The sequence below is a fragment of the Mauremys reevesii genome, linkage group 4, assembly GCF_016161935.1.
Source record: "Mauremys reevesii isolate NIE-2019 linkage group 4, ASM1616193v1, whole genome shotgun sequence".
Taxonomy (NCBI): Eukaryota; Metazoa; Chordata; order Testudines; family Geoemydidae; genus Mauremys; species Mauremys reevesii.
Window position 1 is genome coordinate 24,407,043 of NC_052626.1, and position 18,273 is coordinate 24,425,315.

The 18,273-nt window shown below is 45.2% G+C and overlaps 1 protein-coding gene across 5 annotated transcripts in view; it reads left to right on the forward strand.

Annotated features, from left to right (window-relative positions):
- LOC120402810 (cholesterol 24-hydroxylase) overlaps positions 1 to 13,164 on the forward strand; it is a 20,321-nt gene extending 7,157 nt beyond the window's left edge. For 4 of the 5 annotated variants that reach the window (XM_039533198.1, XM_039533194.1, XM_039533197.1 and 1 more), the window contains exons 2-15: positions 2,037 to 2,114; positions 2,445 to 2,526; positions 3,130 to 3,203; positions 4,043 to 4,129; positions 4,749 to 4,887; positions 5,964 to 6,074; positions 6,881 to 7,037; positions 7,422 to 7,487; positions 8,915 to 8,987; positions 9,471 to 9,555; positions 10,733 to 10,843; positions 11,176 to 11,264; positions 11,799 to 11,865; positions 12,842 to 13,164. In XM_039533198.1, coding sequence (XP_039389132.1) covers positions 2,500 to 2,526; positions 3,130 to 3,203; positions 4,043 to 4,129; positions 4,749 to 4,887; positions 5,964 to 6,074; positions 6,881 to 7,037; positions 7,422 to 7,487; positions 8,915 to 8,987; positions 9,471 to 9,555; positions 10,733 to 10,843; positions 11,176 to 11,264; positions 11,799 to 11,865; positions 12,842 to 13,003 — 1,248 coding nt within the window. In that variant the 5' untranslated portion in view covers positions 2,037 to 2,114; positions 2,445 to 2,499 and the 3' untranslated portion in view covers positions 13,004 to 13,164. The remainder of the gene's footprint in view (positions 1 to 2,036; positions 2,115 to 2,444; positions 2,527 to 3,129; positions 3,204 to 4,042; positions 4,130 to 4,748; positions 4,888 to 5,963; positions 6,075 to 6,880; positions 7,038 to 7,421; positions 7,488 to 8,914; positions 8,988 to 9,470; positions 9,556 to 10,732; positions 10,844 to 11,175; positions 11,265 to 11,798; positions 11,866 to 12,841) is intronic. The other variant, XM_039533195.1, reaches the window with a different exon arrangement.
- Positions 13,165 to 18,273: the final 5,109 nt, after the last annotated feature.

Sequence of the window (18,273 nt, forward strand, 5' to 3'; positions counted from 1 at the left end):
GTAATCTGGAGTGCTAGAGGGGTTGAGTGAAGATGCAGATGCAGGGGTGATCTTATCTCCCTATCTCTTCACTAAAGAGTCTCCCAACATTTTTCACAGGACTTAATCCTGCAAGATGTTTCCCTACTGCGAGTCACTAGGGAACAGCGGGAGGCTCTTTTAGAGCAATGTGGATTCCGCCCGGGACCCTATGCGGCGTGCCTGTGTTCAGAAATGGTCCCCCCACCACTGGCAGCAGAGTGGCGCGGACGCGTCACCGTCACTGGGACAAGGGACACAGTGGCTCTGCCTATAAACCTGCGCAGGCATATTGCCCACGCTCTGGATGAAACTTTTGCTGAGATAACTGAAGCAGATTACCGCGACGTGATAGACCACATCAACGGGCTATTCCACATCTAGAGGCTGGCATGCATGCAGCCATAACCCCCCTTCCTCTCCAGAAACATTTCCACCCAGAAAATAAAAGCCGCTTACCGGTAACCCGCTCCTCTGCTTGTCCTTCTGCAACTGCTGGCTGCTGCGATTGGGTACTTTCCTCCTGGCTTGAGAAGAGCTCCTGGCTGCATGCCTCCAGGGAATCTGCGGTGTCTTCCCCCATCCCAGGAGCTTCACTCGCGGTTTCCTCTCCCCCCCCCGCCGCCTCCTCCGCCTCCTCCTCCTGTCCCCCAGCCTGCTCAGAAGTGTCCATCGTTATCCTGGGATTGGCAGTGGGGTCACCCCCAAGTATCTCGTCCATCTCCCTGTAAAAACGGCAGGTCGTGGGGGCGGATCCGGATCGGCGATTGCCCTCGCGGGCTTTGTAATAGGCACTCCGCAGCTCTTTAACTTTCACCCTGCATTGTAGTGCGTCCCGATCATGGCCCCTATCCAGCATGGCCCTTGATATCTGCTCAAAGATATCGTAATTCCTACGGCCGGAGCGCAGCTGTGCCTGAACTGATTCCTCACCCCAAACACTGATGAGGTCCTGCAATTCACCAGTGCTCCATGCTGGGGCTCGTTTGCCGCGTGGAGGCATGGTCACCTGTAACTGATTAACTGATTGCACTCCACACCTGGCTGCAGCAAACAGGAAGGAGATTTTTAAATTTCCCGGGGCATTTAAAGGGTGGGTCACCTGAGGCAAGAGCAGTAGAGTGCAAACTGATGTGCAGAGTGGCTGAACAGGAATTCTGGGATAACTCCTTATTCCCTGGAGGACAATTAAAGCGCTGGTGAGTGTCCACACCTGCTGAGCAGCGCTGGATCACCAGCGCTGCACTCCTTATACCCCTGCCGGGATGGGTTTTCAGCCAGCGCTGCAACCAGGGAGTTGCAGCGCTGGTTGTGCCCTGCAAGTGTGGACGGGGTGTTGTTGCAGCGCTGGAAAGCCTCCACCAGCGCTGCAACTTGTAAGTGTAGCCAAGCCCACAGACAAAAGACTGTCTCATCTTACAGAACAGCGGAGTCTTTGTGCTCAGTCTCTGTTCACAGACCTTCCTACAGAATGCAGAGAACTCTGCAGAACAATTGAGGGAGTCTTGCCTTGTAAACATCAGGGAAGAGGGTGGTGGGGAATGTGTCTTTGAGGAGGGGCTATGGGTTGTGGGTGTGTTTTCTTAAAAGGAAAGAAAATACAAGCAATGCAGACAGCACATCAGTGGAAACCAGAACAACGTGATTAAGTTCTACAAAAGTTTACAAGCCACACAGAGTTGCAATCAATGTATCTAGAAATACACACTCATTAATACGATCTACTCTTGTCCTCAAATGAAGATTTAAAGCACATTTCAAAGGCAAATGGAGAAACTGATACCTAAGGTCTAACTTGTCAGTTCACACAGCAAGTTAATGGCAATGCTCCCTGCCTCATGCAGATCCCCCAAGACCTGCATGTTCTGGGAGCTGAACCAACACATTCTTCCAAGTCCCTTCCAGCCTTTAAGTCTATCTCCCATATTTCATTCCGTCCATAGACTCTTGAGTCCTATGGACAGAGAGTAGTATTTCAGCCTTAGGATTAGACTAAGATCTAGTTTTGTTTTCTCCAGCTTTTTACTGGGACACCTGCCAACCATCTGGAAGAAGCTAAAGAAAAATGAGCTGGTGCTTGATCTCTTCATACAATGGTAAGTTGTTGTATCTCTATAACTTTTCTTTTATTGGACCACACCGCCACCGAGTGTTACACAGGAGAGAGGGACATGCTGGCATCATTTACCCTATATCACAAATTGGGAAACTGAGGCACAAAGAGATTAAGTGATTTGTCCAGGGTCACTCAGCAAGTCAGTGACAGAGTCCGGAACAAACCATAGGTCTTGCTGTAAGTGCTTTGCCTAGGTGTGACGATAGCAGTGCCCATTACACTGTATTGTGCCTCTTTGAGGTGTTTTCATTTCACACATGATTGGTGTGTTATTTTGCACCATAATTCTTCTCCCTCTTTTCTCTTGTAGGGCAGAGGAGTATGGCCCCATTATACGTTTTAATGCTTTTCACAGAGTCTTGTTAATGGTTCTAAGTCCAGAAGGCGTAAAGGTACTGTATAAATCATCTGAATGGAATCATCCTATCCATCCACCCAGCCATCTGTCCTCCTATAAAATGAATGGGTGTGGTGCAGTGTTTGGAGTATGAGGTTAGGAGCCAGGATGCCAGGGTTCTAGTTCTTGCTGTACTATTTGCCTTGCACTGTTGCCTTGATTCAAGCCACTTGTGACATCTCTTTCCAGGATAGTGGATGCCCACAGCACTTACTGCAGTCAATGAGAGCTGCAGGTGCGCCACACTCCACACTAACTGCTAGATGCCTCAGTTTCCCCCTGAATCATAGGAATAATAGTGATGTGAGATTTGAGCACTTTCAGATCCTGGGAGAAAAGGTGTTCTAGGGCTAGGCCGGCAAAGAATCCTTAAATTCTGTAAGTGTACAAATGAGGGAGACAAACCCTCTAAAATAACTGTCTGGCAGACAAATGTGTTCCTTCCTAATAGTTCACGGGACGAGTTTGTGTGATTCGTGGAGCCTGTTGTCTGTGGACTTTTGATAAAACAAAGTATTGAATACTTGAATGGCTCTTTACAGTCTACTTGGGAAATGAATTGCACTTTGTATTTGCTGACTGTGGGATTTGATTTTAGGAGTTCCTGACGATACCACAGTACCCGAAGGATCCAATAACATATAGCAAACTCTATGCTATGTTTGGCACGAGGTAGGCCAGCTCCAATCAAAAGCATCGTGTGCTTAAAATAAATTTAGAGATGAATAAAATGGGAGGCAGAGATTAAATTTGCTTTGATCGATTCTGGATTTGACTTTACATTGGGATCCGTGGCTAAACCCCAGTCATAATTGGGCACAAGGCACCCATTATATTAACGTGATGAGACTCAAATAGAATCAAGTGTCTTCTTAGTGGAACAATGGAGAGTACGCATGGAAGTCCATTATCTTTCACATCCCTCCCCTCTGGGATATGCACCTAGCCTCAGAACAGTTGGGCTTCTGTGAGTTAAACCCAAAGCAAATGAAAGTTTGCACAAGACTATTAAAAAAATAAATCAATTACTGTTTTCCCCTTACATTATTGAATCATTCCATTGTGCATTGGGGTATTCAGCTGCTGGTTTTAATCATAGAGGGGGAAATTATCCTGCCCTGCTAGCATGATCTACTGAAACATATAATGTGGTACTTCAGATATGATTATTTATGATTTTGGACGTGATAGTGTCTAGGAGCCTCCAGCCATGGATCAAGGCCCAGTTGTGCTAGGCACTGTACAAACGCAGCTGTCTTTTAAAGTCATTTCCTCCTCCAGTGGCATGAGTGGAATAATGTGCTTGGACCAACTTCGTGCTTCCTGAGAAAAGAACATATTTATAATTGGAAATTACAAAATATTGCCCTATTATAAAACCGAGTAGGCTAATGAGAACTCAGGCAGATGGGGAAAGGCTGGTATACATGTGGCTTGAAAGAATTGAAAACTTCTTATCAAATCCCTTGCCAGAAATGTTTTCTTCTCCTTAATCCTCATCTTTTTGTTAGATTTTTAGGGAATGGCTTAGTGACTGATCTTAACCATGATCATTGGTACAAGCAACGGAGAATTATGGATCCAGCTTTCAGCCGAACGTAAGGGGCTCAAGCAGCCACGGAAAAGAAATGGGGGGTGCTCAGCGCCCACCAGCCATAGCTGTTTGGCAGCTGGTGCGAGGTGCCTGGGGAGGGTGGAGAACAATAGGTGGGCGGGGCCTTGGGAGGGAGCAGAGTGGAGTGGGAAGAGGCGGAGTAGGGGCAGGGCCTCAAAGTGGAGCAGGGGTGGAGCATCCCGGGAAAAATAAAATTCAGCGCCTATGTTAGAGGGAAAGGTAATCTGAATCTAGGCATTCTGTTTCATTTTCGGTCTGATCCAAAGCCCACTGGAATCAATGGGAGTCTTTCCATTGATGTCAGTGGGCTCTGAATCAGGCCCTTTGCTCTGAAAGTGATTCATTCCGTGGTTATTCTTATCTCTGGCAGGATTGAATTCCACAGAAGTAGTGCAAGCAGAATTTAGCTCGTTCTATTGTGCTTAAGCAAGTGATTATACCAGGTGTTTTCTTTAATTTGGAAAAATGTATGTAGCTATTTTAGGGTTTAAAATATCATTTGAAATTTTTTTTATTCTCTACATTTTCCTTTGTAAGATAAGTGAAGATAATTTTTCTCTGAACAAAGATGCCTCATCACTGATATTTTTTTAATTATCCAGCTACCTGATTGGTTTGATGGAAACCTTTAATGAAAAAGCAGAGGAGCTGATGAAGAAGCTAGAGGAAAAAGCAGATGGAAAAACTGAACTGGACATCATGAGCATGATGAGCCGAGTGACTCTGGATGTTATTGCAAAGGTACAGACTGTCTGACTTCCTTTTTCCATTGTAAGTGACAGAACAGTTGAAGTGCAAATACCTAGACCAAAATCAAGGAGTTGTAGCTGTGAAACAGAAAACTTTCCCCTGAAGGCCAGTCTAATTCAGGGTGAGAGTGCACCACCTCTACAGAGGGAGAGTAGTAGCATACTCCCTAACTAGACCCACTGACATCAGTGTGAAGTAAAATAACTACTCGTGGAATAAGTTACCACTCAACCTGCGCAAGGGTGGCAGAATCTGATCTGCAGTAAGAGATGGAGGGGAAACATTTTCAAAAGTGTTTTATGTCCCACTTTACAAGCCCCTAAGTGACTTGTGTGCTTTTCGGAAATAGGACTTTGGCATGTTCTGAAAATTGTGCTCAGGGGCTGTTACACTCAGGCTGTGTGTACTGTGCAATTGGAGGTGTGATTTGCACCTCATGTAGCCATACCAGTGCTAGCTTTCATCTAGCTAGCACGCTAAAAGTAACAGGGATTCAGTGTGGACTAGCAGCATGAGTGCCTATCCAGGGTCCCAGATAGGCTTCAGCATGGGCTGTACAAGCCCATGTTGCCATTTTTGGTGTACTAACTTTGGTGTACCCAAGCTGTAGCTCACACCTGCAGTGTGTGAGAGAGCGCTCCGGGTCTGTGTCTTCTTCTCCCTCTCCTCAAATCTCAAAGGAACGTGTGTGTGTGTGTGTGGGGGGGGGTGTTTCATTGCCATTATGCATCAACAAAAACTTGCCATGGCTACACCCTCTCTGCAGGAGCCAGCACAAGGTTGGTAGAAGAGAGCAGTAAATGACTACCCCCATTGTGTAAGTAGCGTGACACAGAGAGGTGTCTCTGAGCCCCTCTCTCTCTCACAGGGGCTGCTTCTGGGCTTTAGATACCACTGTTTGCTCAGGGCTGCGCCTAAAGGTAAAATCTAACCTTTAGGTACTAGCATGATCTAGGAACAGGGCATGTGTCTATTCATGTGTTTTTGTTTTGTTTTTTTAATTATAGTTGCAATAAGCAGAAGGGTTTAATCAGCAAATAGATGCCTCTTTCTCTCAATATCCTCAGGTGGCCTTTGGCCTAGAATTAAACACGCTGTATGATGACCAGACGCCTTTCCCACATGCCGTGTCCATGGTCATGGAAGGAATGAAGGAGATACGTGTCCCTTTTGTGCAGGTCCGTACACATCTCACTTCAGTTAGTGCTCTCTTCAAAGTGAAGCTGTAGTCACTGCATGCATATTGCCTGGTGAGCACAGTGGGCTGGGGTTGTGTGTTTGGGCCCATTCGCAATAGAAAAAGGATCAACAGATTGAGATGGTTCCTGTGTCTTTCCTTTCCTCTCTCTTTTTGAAATAAAATTTCAGTAGCAATTTAAGAAACTCACGCACTGAACAAAATATTTTCTTATCTCCCCTCTCTCTCTGAATAGAAGCATAAATGCATCTGAAAAAAAGATCATGATCTTTACTAGAGCTGGTTAGAAAATGGGTTTTCTTTCTGTGCAATTTTTTTTTTAGCAAAAATTCATATACCAAAACTTTTCAACTGAAAACCAAAATATTTTTATTTGAAAATGCTGCCACAGTGTCTCATGGGAGTTGTAGTTCAGATGCCTTGTGCTCCCATTCTCCTCTATAGGTCGGACACCCTGGTTAGACATCTCCCATGATGCAGGAGAGGGTGCATTTTGATGCTTCCTGGGAGTCCTTGGCCATGGCACATGAGGCAGCTGAACTGAATTATAGCTGTTGTGAGGTTCTACAGCAACATATCCAAATTGAAATATTTCGGTTTTCAAGCATTTGGTCTTTCAAGAAAAAAATGTAAATTTTCCATGGAGAGCAAATATTTTTAGCAAAAAATTTCATTTAATCAAACCCAGTTTTTTATTAAAAACAGTTTTGACCAGCCCTAAGTCTCTACACGTCTTTTGTTTATTCTGCAAAGCTAGTAAAATGACCAAGTACATTTTATATTCAGTACCTGCCAGGAAAACAAAAATTGATAAAGGAGATCCGGGAAAGTGTGAGACTGCTGCGCCGTGTAGGAAAGGAATGCATTGAGCAGAGGCGAGAGGCCATCCAGAATGGGGAGGAAGTCCCACGAGATATTCTTACTCAGATCCTGAAAGGGGATGGTAGGAAACTCAACATTCTCCGATTTCATTATTCTGTGAATTGTTTTGCAGGGTTAAACAGTGGATCCAAACACACCCAAAATTTGGGGATTCACTTCTGGATCTGAACTTTGAGGCTCAGTCCTTTCTAACATGGTCAGGAATGTTTCCTTCAAGCTGAAGATCCAAACAAGGGTTTCTTTACAAGTGGGACCTTGTCCTGGAGATTTTTGCTCCTTTCTGAGTTTAACATATACCTCTTTTTACATTTGGAATCGGAACCTGGGTTCCAGGTCACCACTGAGTCTCCCTTTCCCTTCTAGTCCCCCTGCCCCTTCCTATGTCCCCAAAATGTTGTTAAAGGGGCAAAGTGAACTTTTATAACTACTTTGTTTCCTATCCCAGCAGCTCAGGAGGAGACTAGAGATGATGAAAATATTCTGGATAACTTTGTCACTTTCTTCGTTGCTGGTTTGTACTGTAGTTACTTTATTACTCTGACACATAATGTGGGAAGCTATTGAAAAGAGTACACATTCCCAGGGGGTCTACAAGGAGAGTTACTAAGGGCTTGATTCTCTCTCTGACACAGGTGTAGGTCAGGAGTAACTCCATTGCAAGTTACAGTGGTGTAAAATCAGTTTGAGTGAGATCTGGAGTGAGAAAAAGGAAAATGACATTTAACCCTCCCACCCATCAGATAAACATAAGCAAAGAATATCTTGACCAGTGGCTCCCACGCTATGGTCCACAGAGCAGCACTTGATGGTGATCTGCAAAGAGCTGGTTAGTCTCATGATGCTGTCTCCTCCCCTAGATCTCATTGAAAGTAGCTAAAAGACATTAAGGGAAATGTGTTCTAAATGCAATTCCTATAAAGTGGGGGCACAGTGTGTTGAAAAAATGTACTCAAAGAATAGTTATCAATGGTTTTCTGTCAAACTGGGAGGACACATCTAGTGAGGTCCTTCAGGGGTCTGTTCTTCATCCAGAACTAGTCAATATTTTCATGAATGACTTGGATAATGGAGTGGAGAGTATGCTTTATAAAATTATGAATGATGCCAAGCTGGGGGGTATTGCTAACACTTTGGAGGACAAGATTAGAATTCAAAAGACCTTGACAAATTGGAGAATTGGTCTGGAATCAACCAGATGAAAATCAATAAAGACAAGTGAAAAGTACTGCACGTAGGAAGGCAAAATCAAATGCACAAACACACAATGGGAAGTAACTGGGTAGGAATTCGTACTGCTGAAAAGGGTCTGGGGCTTCTAGTAGATCACAAATTAAATATGAGCCAACAGTGTGATAAGGCTAATATCATTCTGGAATGTAATAAAAAAATATGTAAGACACAGAAGGTAATTGTTCCGCTGTACTCAGCACGGATGTGGAGTAGTGTGTCCAGTTCTGGGCACCATACTTCTGGAAAGATGTGGACAAATTGAAGAGTCCAGAGAAGAGCAACAAATAAGGTTTGGAAAACCTGAACTATGGGGAAGATTTGAAAAACCTGGTATGTGTATTCTTGAGAAAAAAGATTGAGGGGGGATCTGATACTTTTCAGAAATATTAAGGGCTGTTATAAAAAAGATGGAGATCTGTTCTCCATATCTTCTGAAAGTAGGACAAGAAATAATACACTTGATCTGCAGCTTAATCTGTTTGTGTTTTTTATTGCTAAAGGCCTCTTACATGCATATCTCAACATTTATGTGATTTCATTCATTTATTGCTTAGTACAGTATTAAAATTAAGCATTTGGGGCTTATTTTTTTAGAGGCCTCAATCTGGCCTCTGGTTTTGTGGTCGAAGTTGTATTGGTGCACTTAATTTTGTATAGAATAGTAATTTTTTCAGTGTTGCTTTTTAAATAGATTCTCAATATTTTTAGGTCATGAGACAACTTCCAATCAGTTATCATTTACAGTAATGGAACTGGGGCGGCAACCTGAAATACTAGAAAGGTATGTTCACTCCATGCTTAGTTTGCCAGCCCAGCTCTCTGACTCTAGAGTGAGCATGTTGTGCCCCATAATAATTATAAGGACTATTAAATAACCAGTATTTATTCATAATAAATCCTAATCTGTGTTCCAAAATAGCTAATATTTAATGCAATTCACACTGTAAAATAAAAAACATGGAAATGAGATTTTTCCATTCTATTTAAGTAATTTATTTAGAAGCCTTTATACAAAGCTGGTCTTGTCTGCAGATGGAATTTATCACATTTGATTGTATTATACTTTATGAATACTGCCGTGGTACTCATCCTGGAATATTTGCTCAGGCAGTCGGCCTTTGGAATCAATAGGCATTTTGTCTGAGGGAGGAAGGCAAGATCAGGCTCAATATTAAATATTTAAAAAACAAAAAAAACCCTATTCACCTGGTCTAGCAGGAAATGGATGTCGGTAACTACAGCTTCTCCTTCATTCCACCTCTAGACTTCATGCTGAAGTGGATGAGGTTATTGGAGCCAAGAGGGACATTGACTATGAAGATCTTGGGAAGCTCGAGTACTTGTCACAGGTACAGTAGGAGAATGAGGCCAAAGGGCAGTTGGCGTTGTTTTGCAGCACTTTTACCATGTCATAGCACAGCCATTAAGGGCTCTGAACTGGTTTCATTTTATACAAGCAAAAGCAACAATCAGTTCTGACAGTGTTTGTTTGTCCTAGGTGTTCTGAGCCTTCAGGGTTAGCATAACCTTGTGAGAAAAGATGTTCTTGGGTTTTCACTCTGAAATCACACAAAAATCCTCGCCTGCTTAGTTTACTTATCGGAGCATAGAACTAGGCAAAGGTGCCAATATATCCCAGCGCCGGTGGGTGCTCGCGCCCCCCCACTCCAACTCCACCCCTTCCCCACCCATGCCCTGTCCCCATTTCTACCCCTTCCCCAAAGTCCCTGCCCCAGCCCCGCCCCCTCCCTGCCCTTATTGGACCCCTTCCCAAATCCCCGCCCTGGCCCCACCTCTTCCCAAAGCGTGCTATGTTCCCCCTCCCCCCCGCTCCCTCCCAGCGCTTGCGCCGTGAAACAGCTGTTTCGCGCAGCAAGCGCTAGGAGGCAGGGGCAGAAGCGGAGCCCGGTGCGCTCAGGGGAGGAGGCAGAGGCGGCGGTGAGGTGGGAGGGCGGGGCAGGAAGCTGCCGGTGGGTGCAGAGCACCCACAAATTTTTCCCCGTGCGAGCTCCAGCCCCGGAGCACCCACGGAGTCGGGGCCTATGGAACTAGATTTCTCACTCACTATATATTTCAAGTGAATCTCTGCCCTTATTTTGACAACATGGGTTTGTAGCCTGGAACTCCACCCCAGAGAGTCTGACTTGGGGTGACTGACCAGGTTTCAAAGCCTGAGCTCCAACCTGAGTGGTAATAGACTTTACACTGCTATTTTTAGCACTATGGTGCAAGCCCCACAAGCCCAAGGCAGTTAACCTGGGCTCTTAGTCTCGCTGCTGTAGGTTTCTTTTGTTTGTTTTTTTTCATAGTGTTCTCCTTACACACAAGGCAGTAAGAAGGGCAGAAGTATATGTATTTAGCTCTTCTGCTTTGCTAGCTATCAACTTCTCTAGCTAGAGCCTTCCTTATATTGTTCACCCTCCAGATCAATGACCTGATTGGAAATGCTATGGGGGAAGAACAGGCATCACATCTCTTCTCCCCATGTTGTAATAATTAACTCTTTGTTACTCTATGCTGACACAGGTTCTCAAAGAATCCCTCCGATTATACCCTCCCGTTCCAGGGACCATACGTTGGACAGGAAAGGAAAATGTCATTGAAGGTGTCAGAATTCCAGGAAACACTTCTCTCGTTGTGAGTTTGATGGCTGCATCCAAAACCCATCAGGTTGTAGGTCCACACACAATGGAGTTAGACACTGCAGAGCCAGAATTCCCTGCTGGCGTAGTTCATTGATTTTGAGGGAGTTATGGCAGCAGAGAATTGGGCACTGAAGACCAAAAGAGGAAGGTGTGAAGGGGGCTTTTGGACCCAGTTCGTGGCAGTATGTCAGATCCAGTGATGGGGAGGGTGATGCAAAGTCTTTAGTTAGAGCCAAACAGAATTATTTTTGCCCTTGTGAGCCATCAGAGAGGCTTTAGCAGCGTGCAGCTCATAAATAATGCAACCGCACATTTTATTGGCAGTTCAGCACATATGTCATGGGAAGGCTGGAAAAGTTTTTCAAGGACCCACTGACCTTTAATCCTGACCGATTTAACAAAGATGCACCAAAGTGAGTATATTTTACTACCATGTTACCAAAACATAGTGAGTAACCATTATGGTAAGAGCATTAATAGGGGAAATATGTTTATTATTGTAGCTTTATGCTCAGATGCAAATCCAAGCATTATTGTTAATAATTTTGTGTTTTATACAGCAGGTTTTTGTCTCCAGTTCTCAAAGGAGGGTGGTATTATTATTATTATTATTTATTATTAACATTTAGACTTGAGTAGCACCCAAAGGCCAAATCAGATTGGAGCCCATTGCATTGGGCACCGTCCAAATATATAATGAATGACAGTCCCTGCCCTCTAGAGTTTACAGTGTCATTTCCCCCATATGACAGGAAATGGGCACAAAGACTTATGATGCTGTTCTGCTGTTAGGTTAAGAAGATGGTGCCTTAATGATTCAGAGGTGTAAAGAAGTTATTCCAAAGCAATTCAAATTACAGTTGTGATGAAATATTTGACTTATAAACCAGCTTCTATCATCCCAGGGCAGCCATCAGAATAAATGTTGTACTTTTTTTTTCTTGTAGGCCATATTTTACCTATTTTCCATTTTCTTTGGGACCCCGTTCCTGTATTGGACAGATATTTTCACAGGTAGGCAGGCCTCTGAAGTTTTGGTGTATCCCACCTTTTTCATAGAGTCCAAGGCCAGAAGGGACCATTGTGATCATCTTGTCCGACCTTCTGTATAACCCAGACCATAGAACTTCCCCAAAATAATTCCTGGAGCAGATCTTTTAGGAAAAACATCCAATCTTGATTTACGAATTGTCAGTGATGGAGAATCCACCATGATCCCTGGTAAATTGTTCCAGTGGTTAATCACGTTCACCATTACGAATTTATGCCTTATTTCCAATCTGAATTTATCTAGCTTCAACTTCCAGCCATGGGATCGTGTCAGACCTTTCTCTAATAGCTTGAAGAGCTCATTGTTAAATATTTGTTCCCCGGGCAGTCAGATCGCCCATTAAACTTCTTTGTTAAGCTAAACAAATTTTAACTGTTGCTTCATTGGTACATGCTGTGCCATGTTGCTGAAGCAATAGGCAATCAGACAGGCCCAAAGGCATAGAGGCAAATCTACTGCCCTGGCCTTTTCCCCTGAGAGCTGGGATCCCCAAGGCTGTCCTGACGCACATTTGTGGACAGTGCGGGCAAACTGGCCTTGCTGTTTGTTGCCTGCTCTGCAGCTCTTGTGTGGAATCTTCTGTTTTTCCAGTCTCCCATGCTGCTAATGGAGCTCATCTAAATGCAGTTATACCTGCGCTGGCAATCCTCATATTAAAGTGGATTGATCCGTACCCTTGTCTTCACGTCAGACCTAGAACTTAACCAACAGACAGATCTTTGTGCCTGTAATATATCTCCAATTCGGAAATGCTGCAGGTGACTGAGGAACACCCCTCACAGGGGCAGCTGTCTCCCTAATGGAGTTGCTTGTACACCGTAGCTTGTATCGTTTTAAATCTCTGTATTTTACAGAATTTCCCAGTGTCTTCAATTTAAATCTCTTCAGCCAAAGCAACATTTGCATCTGCTGATTTCGAGTTTCTTTTCTCCTTAACAGATGGAGGCTAAAGTGGTGATGGCAAAACTGCTTCAGAGGTTTGAATTTCAGCTGGTGCCAGGGCAGAGCTTTAAAATTTTGGATTCAGGAACCTTCAGACCAAAAGACGGTGTAGTGTGCATATTGAAACCACGGATCATTACAAAAGGGTCCCAAAAATAATGGGAGTGGGGAACAATGGAGTCAAATGGTGGTGGAGGTGTTGAGTCTGAACTTTTGATGAACTTAAACTTAACCCAGATTTGATGTCTCTGTCTGAAACTTTTAATCAAAGCTCTGACCTGCGAACTACTCATGACACCCCCCCTCCCCTTAAGTAGCCATCTCCCCTTTTGTCTTTTTAAATTTACATTTTAACCTGTTTTATCCTGTAGAATCTTGATTGATTATGCATGACCATTATAATCTGTTAATCACTTTGTTTACTTCTGTGTATAAATATTGATGCTCAACCCTAATAAACTTGCCACACTTACTCCGAAGCCTTTAAGCTAAGGATAGTGTGAACCCGTTGATCAACGAAGTGTTGTCTGGTCTCTGACAGATTGTGAGCCCCATACCAACTCCGCACGAACTCAGGTGCTGGAGAGGTGAGTAAGGACTTGCTTTTTACCTAACAATTTGGGGGCTCATCCGGGATTCCTTCTGGTGCGGTGCCTCTGTCCAGTGGTCAGACCACTCATATACGAATTGGCAGGCGCCACGGGAGATTTCTCCCAGCCAATTCAATATTGAGGGGTCGTGTACTGGACAGCAGGATAAACGCCAGTTGGAGGGCTCCTGTCAGACACCATGGGTCAAGGGACTAGCGTGCCTCTTGAGAGTCCGCTGGGGATTGTAAATAAGTTATGGAACGAAGGGAAACTCCCAGTACAGACAGGAATGTCTAGGAGGAAGTTGTACACACTGTGTGTAAGGAATAGGACTGGGTATACCGCGGTATTGGCCAACCCGGAGATGAGGTGGCCTTCGTATGGCTCTTTTGAACAGGCTGCCTTAAGAGGAGTAAGGAGCCAGATCGAAAAAGACCATCCGGGACAGTTATGTTACTGGTTTTGTTGGGACACAGCAGCAGAGCTGTGGAAATCTTTAAAAATTATGGCAGTCAGGTATTCTCCCGAGAGTGAATCCCCTCCATGTTATTTCGATGAAGAGTATAAACCACGGCGTGTTTTGACTCGTCAGTTGGTCCCCACTGCACCTGCCCCTATTCCTCCGCAGGGGGGCTCTCTCCAGAGCGCAGAGGGGAATCTGCAGGACTCCAGATCGGAATCTCTGCAGAGGGATAAGGAGGAAATGGAAGGGCACACCTCGGGAGGAGTAATTACTAGGCAAAAGATCAAGCAGATGCAGCAGGATGCATACTACTCTTATTTCGTTTTTTGTGAATCAGTCAGTACCCCCTGTAAGGGATTATTTCTTAAAGTTTTGCCCTGGTTGGGGAGGTGAGTCAGTCACTTCAGTGTTGGACGTAGCTGATTTTGCATGGGAGAAAGAAAGGGAAAGTAGTAAAAAGAAAGAGAAAAAGGAAGAATATAAGTTGATGGCTTTAGCTTTTCGCGGTGGTATTCGAGGCAGAAGCCGTGGCCGTGGCAGGGGATTTCAGGGTGCTCGGGGAAGAGGGTCCTGGCAACCCCAGCCACCAGGAAATTGTTTTCAGTGCGGACAGCCCGGTCACTTTAAACGTGAATGCCCCTGGGGACGCCCAGAGGGTCCGGTCGCATCCGCAGATACTTACACCAGGGACGAATACACCCCTGCACCACCAGCCCAGCCCATTCCTCAGGCCTGGATCAACTACGGGCAACAGCAGCAGCTGCAGAAAACTCAGCCTTCTCAATGACGGTACCCCGGGGGCGAAGGCAAACAATGAGATTTGGGCATGGAAGATTGGATGCTGACATGAATATTCAGGATAGTGCCAAGACTCTATAAGAGGGCAAACCACCATGTGAAGATTATTCTTTTAGATTTTTAGTTCCCCTCTGTTTAGCTACCAGCTTATCTTTTGCAGTATAACTTAGTTACTCAACACTGACCCATCGGACTCTTCCGGCATGTCAGAGGCAAGGCTGTTCCTGTGTCTCATCACCAGGTCCACAAGAAGGGTATGAATATGCTAGTTTAATTAGCTTTTGTGAGGAAAGTTACCACAGGTACTCTTAAAACTATTATTTCTTTTTAATTCTGTGGTCTGGAGCTTTGATGACATTTTCCTTTAATAAAAATCTGTGCTTTGTTCTCAGTGTGAATGTTCTTGCCACACACTGTGAGGCTCCTTACAAAATATTGAACTCTCTGCACTGAATTCTGATGCATTGATTTCAGGACAAGAACCTTATTATGTTCTGGTCAGATCATTGGAGAGCCTGTAATAAATCAGCCCTCTAAAAATCAGGTTAGCATACTAAGCAGGTTGAAGTTTGTGTATACCAAACCTTGTCCAACACTGTTTAATGTTTGACATTTTCAGGATTGCATTAATACCTTTGGCTCTTTGGTCCTATATATTCCATCTAAATCAATAGCACGGATCTGTCACTGAAAACCTCTTGAAGAGTTGGAAAATCTCAGAGGTAGAGGAGTTATAGGACCATCAAGGAGGCCATGGAAGGAGCTGGCAGAGCTGTGGATACCTTGCCAAACAACAGCACAAACATTTGCAGAGTATTAGCTGTCCTTACAACCATGCTAAACCCTAGCGGCTGCTAGTCCCAAGCTGGTTAGCAGTTGCCCAATTTTTCACACACAACTCAAAATGAAAGAAAAAGCAAGAAAAGTGGCCCAATACAGGGAAAATAGTGACTGTCTCTGGATTGTGCCAGATTTGTGCTCATTACCCATTGCTTCCACCAGGTGGCAGGCTCTCGTTTCCAACTGTCAAACAGCCCTGCAGGCCTGACAGTTTCTTAGGGTACGTCTACACTACGGGACTATACCGAATTTGCATAAACCGGTTTTGTAAAACAGATTTTATAAAATCGAGTGCGCGCGGCCACACTAAACACATTAAATCGGTGGTGTGCGTCCATGGTCCGAGGCTAGCGTCGATTTCTGGAGCGTTGCACTGTGGGTAGCTATCCCGTAGCTATCCCATAGTTCCCGCAGCCTCCCCCGCCCCTTGGCATTTCCGGGTTGAGATCCCAGTGCCTGATGGGGCAAAAATCATTGTCGCGGGTGGTTCTGGGTAAATGTCGTCAGTCACTCCTTCCTCTGGGAAAGCAACGGCAGACAAGCATTTCGCGCCTTTTTTCCCTGGATTGCCCTGGCAGATGCCATAGCATGGCAATCATAGAGCCTGTTTTGCCTTTTGTGACTGTCACCGTATGTGTACTAGATGCCGCTGACAGAGGCGATTCAGCAGCGCTACACAGCAGCATGCTTTTGCTTTTGCATGACAGCAGAGATGGTTATCAGCCATACTGTACCATCTACCAATCCATAAATTGGTAATAAGATGATCATGGCTACCAGTCCTTTTGCACTGTTCCATTTGCTGCTGTCATAAGTGCCCCTGGCTGCTCTTAGCCAGGGGCGCAAAAGCCAAAATTGGGAATGACTCCCTGAGTCAATCCCTCCTTTTTGGTATCTAAAAATAGAATCAGTCCTGTCTAGAATATGGGCAAGTGTACTAGAGAACCACTGTATCAGAGAACCAGAGAGCACAGCTGCTCTGTGTCAGATCCTGCAGAAATTATGAGCTGTATTCTATTCACATTGGGTGCTCCTGCAACAACCCCACCTGTTGATTCCGTTCTTCCCTCAGCCTTCCTGGGCTACTGTTGCAGTGTCCCCCCACTTGTGTGATGAAGTAATAAAGAATGCAGGAATAAGACACAGTGACTTGTTAGTGAGATATGAGTGGAAGGCAGCCTCCAGCTGCTATGATAGTCCAGACAGGACAGTAAGGAGTGTGTAGGAGAGGAGCCCAGCATCCCTCTGCTAGTTCAGGGGCACTTGAATCTTTTCTTTACACATGAAGGGTGGGGGCTGATGGAGCTCAGCCCCCTGTTGCTATGACGATGATGGTTATCAGCCATACTGCACCATCTACCAGGAAAAATTAGGACCAGGCACCCTTGATTGACCTAACAGATGCTGGTCATCATGGTTACCAGTCCTTTTGCACTGCCCCATGTGCCAATAGGCTGATGACGAGGACAGATACCAGTTGTATTGTACCATCAGCCAGCCATAGCGTGGGGGGAGCAAGGATGTTGGTGTTGAGTGCTGCACCATCGCGTCTATCTGCAGCATTCAGTAAAGATAGGGTGAAATGTAAAAGAGTCAAGAGAGGATTGTTTTCCCTTTCACTTCTGGGGGTGGGGGGGTGCGTAAATTGCCGAGCTATGCCCTGACCCACCGCGGACACTGTTTTTGACCCTAGAAGCATTTGGAGCTCAGCCAAGAATGCAAATGCTTTTCAGAGACTGCAGGAACTGTGGGATAGCTTGAGTCCTCCAGTCCATGAGCGTCCATTTGATTCTTTGGCTTTCCGTTACGCTTGTCACGCAGCAGTGCGCTGAGTCCCTGCTATGGCATCTGTCTGGAGATATTTAAAAAATGATTTTGAATTTCGTCTTCTGTAATGGAGCGCTGATAGAACAGATTTGCCTGCCCTTACAGCGATCACGTACGTCCGCATCGTCCATGCGGGAGCTCTTTCTTTATTTTGATTTTTAACTGCATCACCACCTGTGCTGATCAGAGCTCCACGCTGGGCAAACAGGAAATATTCAAAAGTTCGCGGGGCTTTTCCTGTCTACCTGGCCACTGCATCCGAGTTCAGATTGCCGTCCAGAGCGGTCAGTGGTGCACTGTGGGATACCGCCCGGAGGCCAATACCGTCGATCTGCGGCCACACTAACCCCAATCCGATATGGTAATACCGATATTAGCCCTACTCTTCTCGTTAGGGAGGAGTACAGAAACCGGTTTAAAGAGCCCTTTATACTGATATAAAGGGCCTCTTAGTGTGGACGGTTGTGGCATTAAATCGGTTTTATGCTCCTAAAACCGGTTTAAACGCGTAGTGTAGACCAGGCCTTAGGAGCCAACAGCACAGGGGCAGTAGATGCTTCCCAGGCTGGAGGCTGGCGGATTGAGGTGCCAAATCTCCGCAGCGTTCCTCTGTCAGTCCTGTTTCCCTTGGGTTGCAGGGGGCCACCATCCCTCTGGCAAAAGCCATGTTGGATCAAGCAGGAGCTTGATCAAGTGGCTGCATGGGGCCTTTCGTGCTGGCTGGAGCCCTGAAGCATGAGATTGGTTTATAGTCTTTGCCCTAATACAGAGCTGCAGATATTAAGAGTAATGGGTGTGTGCAATGTAGAGCTTCCTGTTCTCTCCATGGCCTAGGTGGGAGGGATAGGGCTTATTGTATGTCACTGGCCCGAAAAGCAGCGTAGTAGGATGGAGCTTGGGGGGTTCAGTGT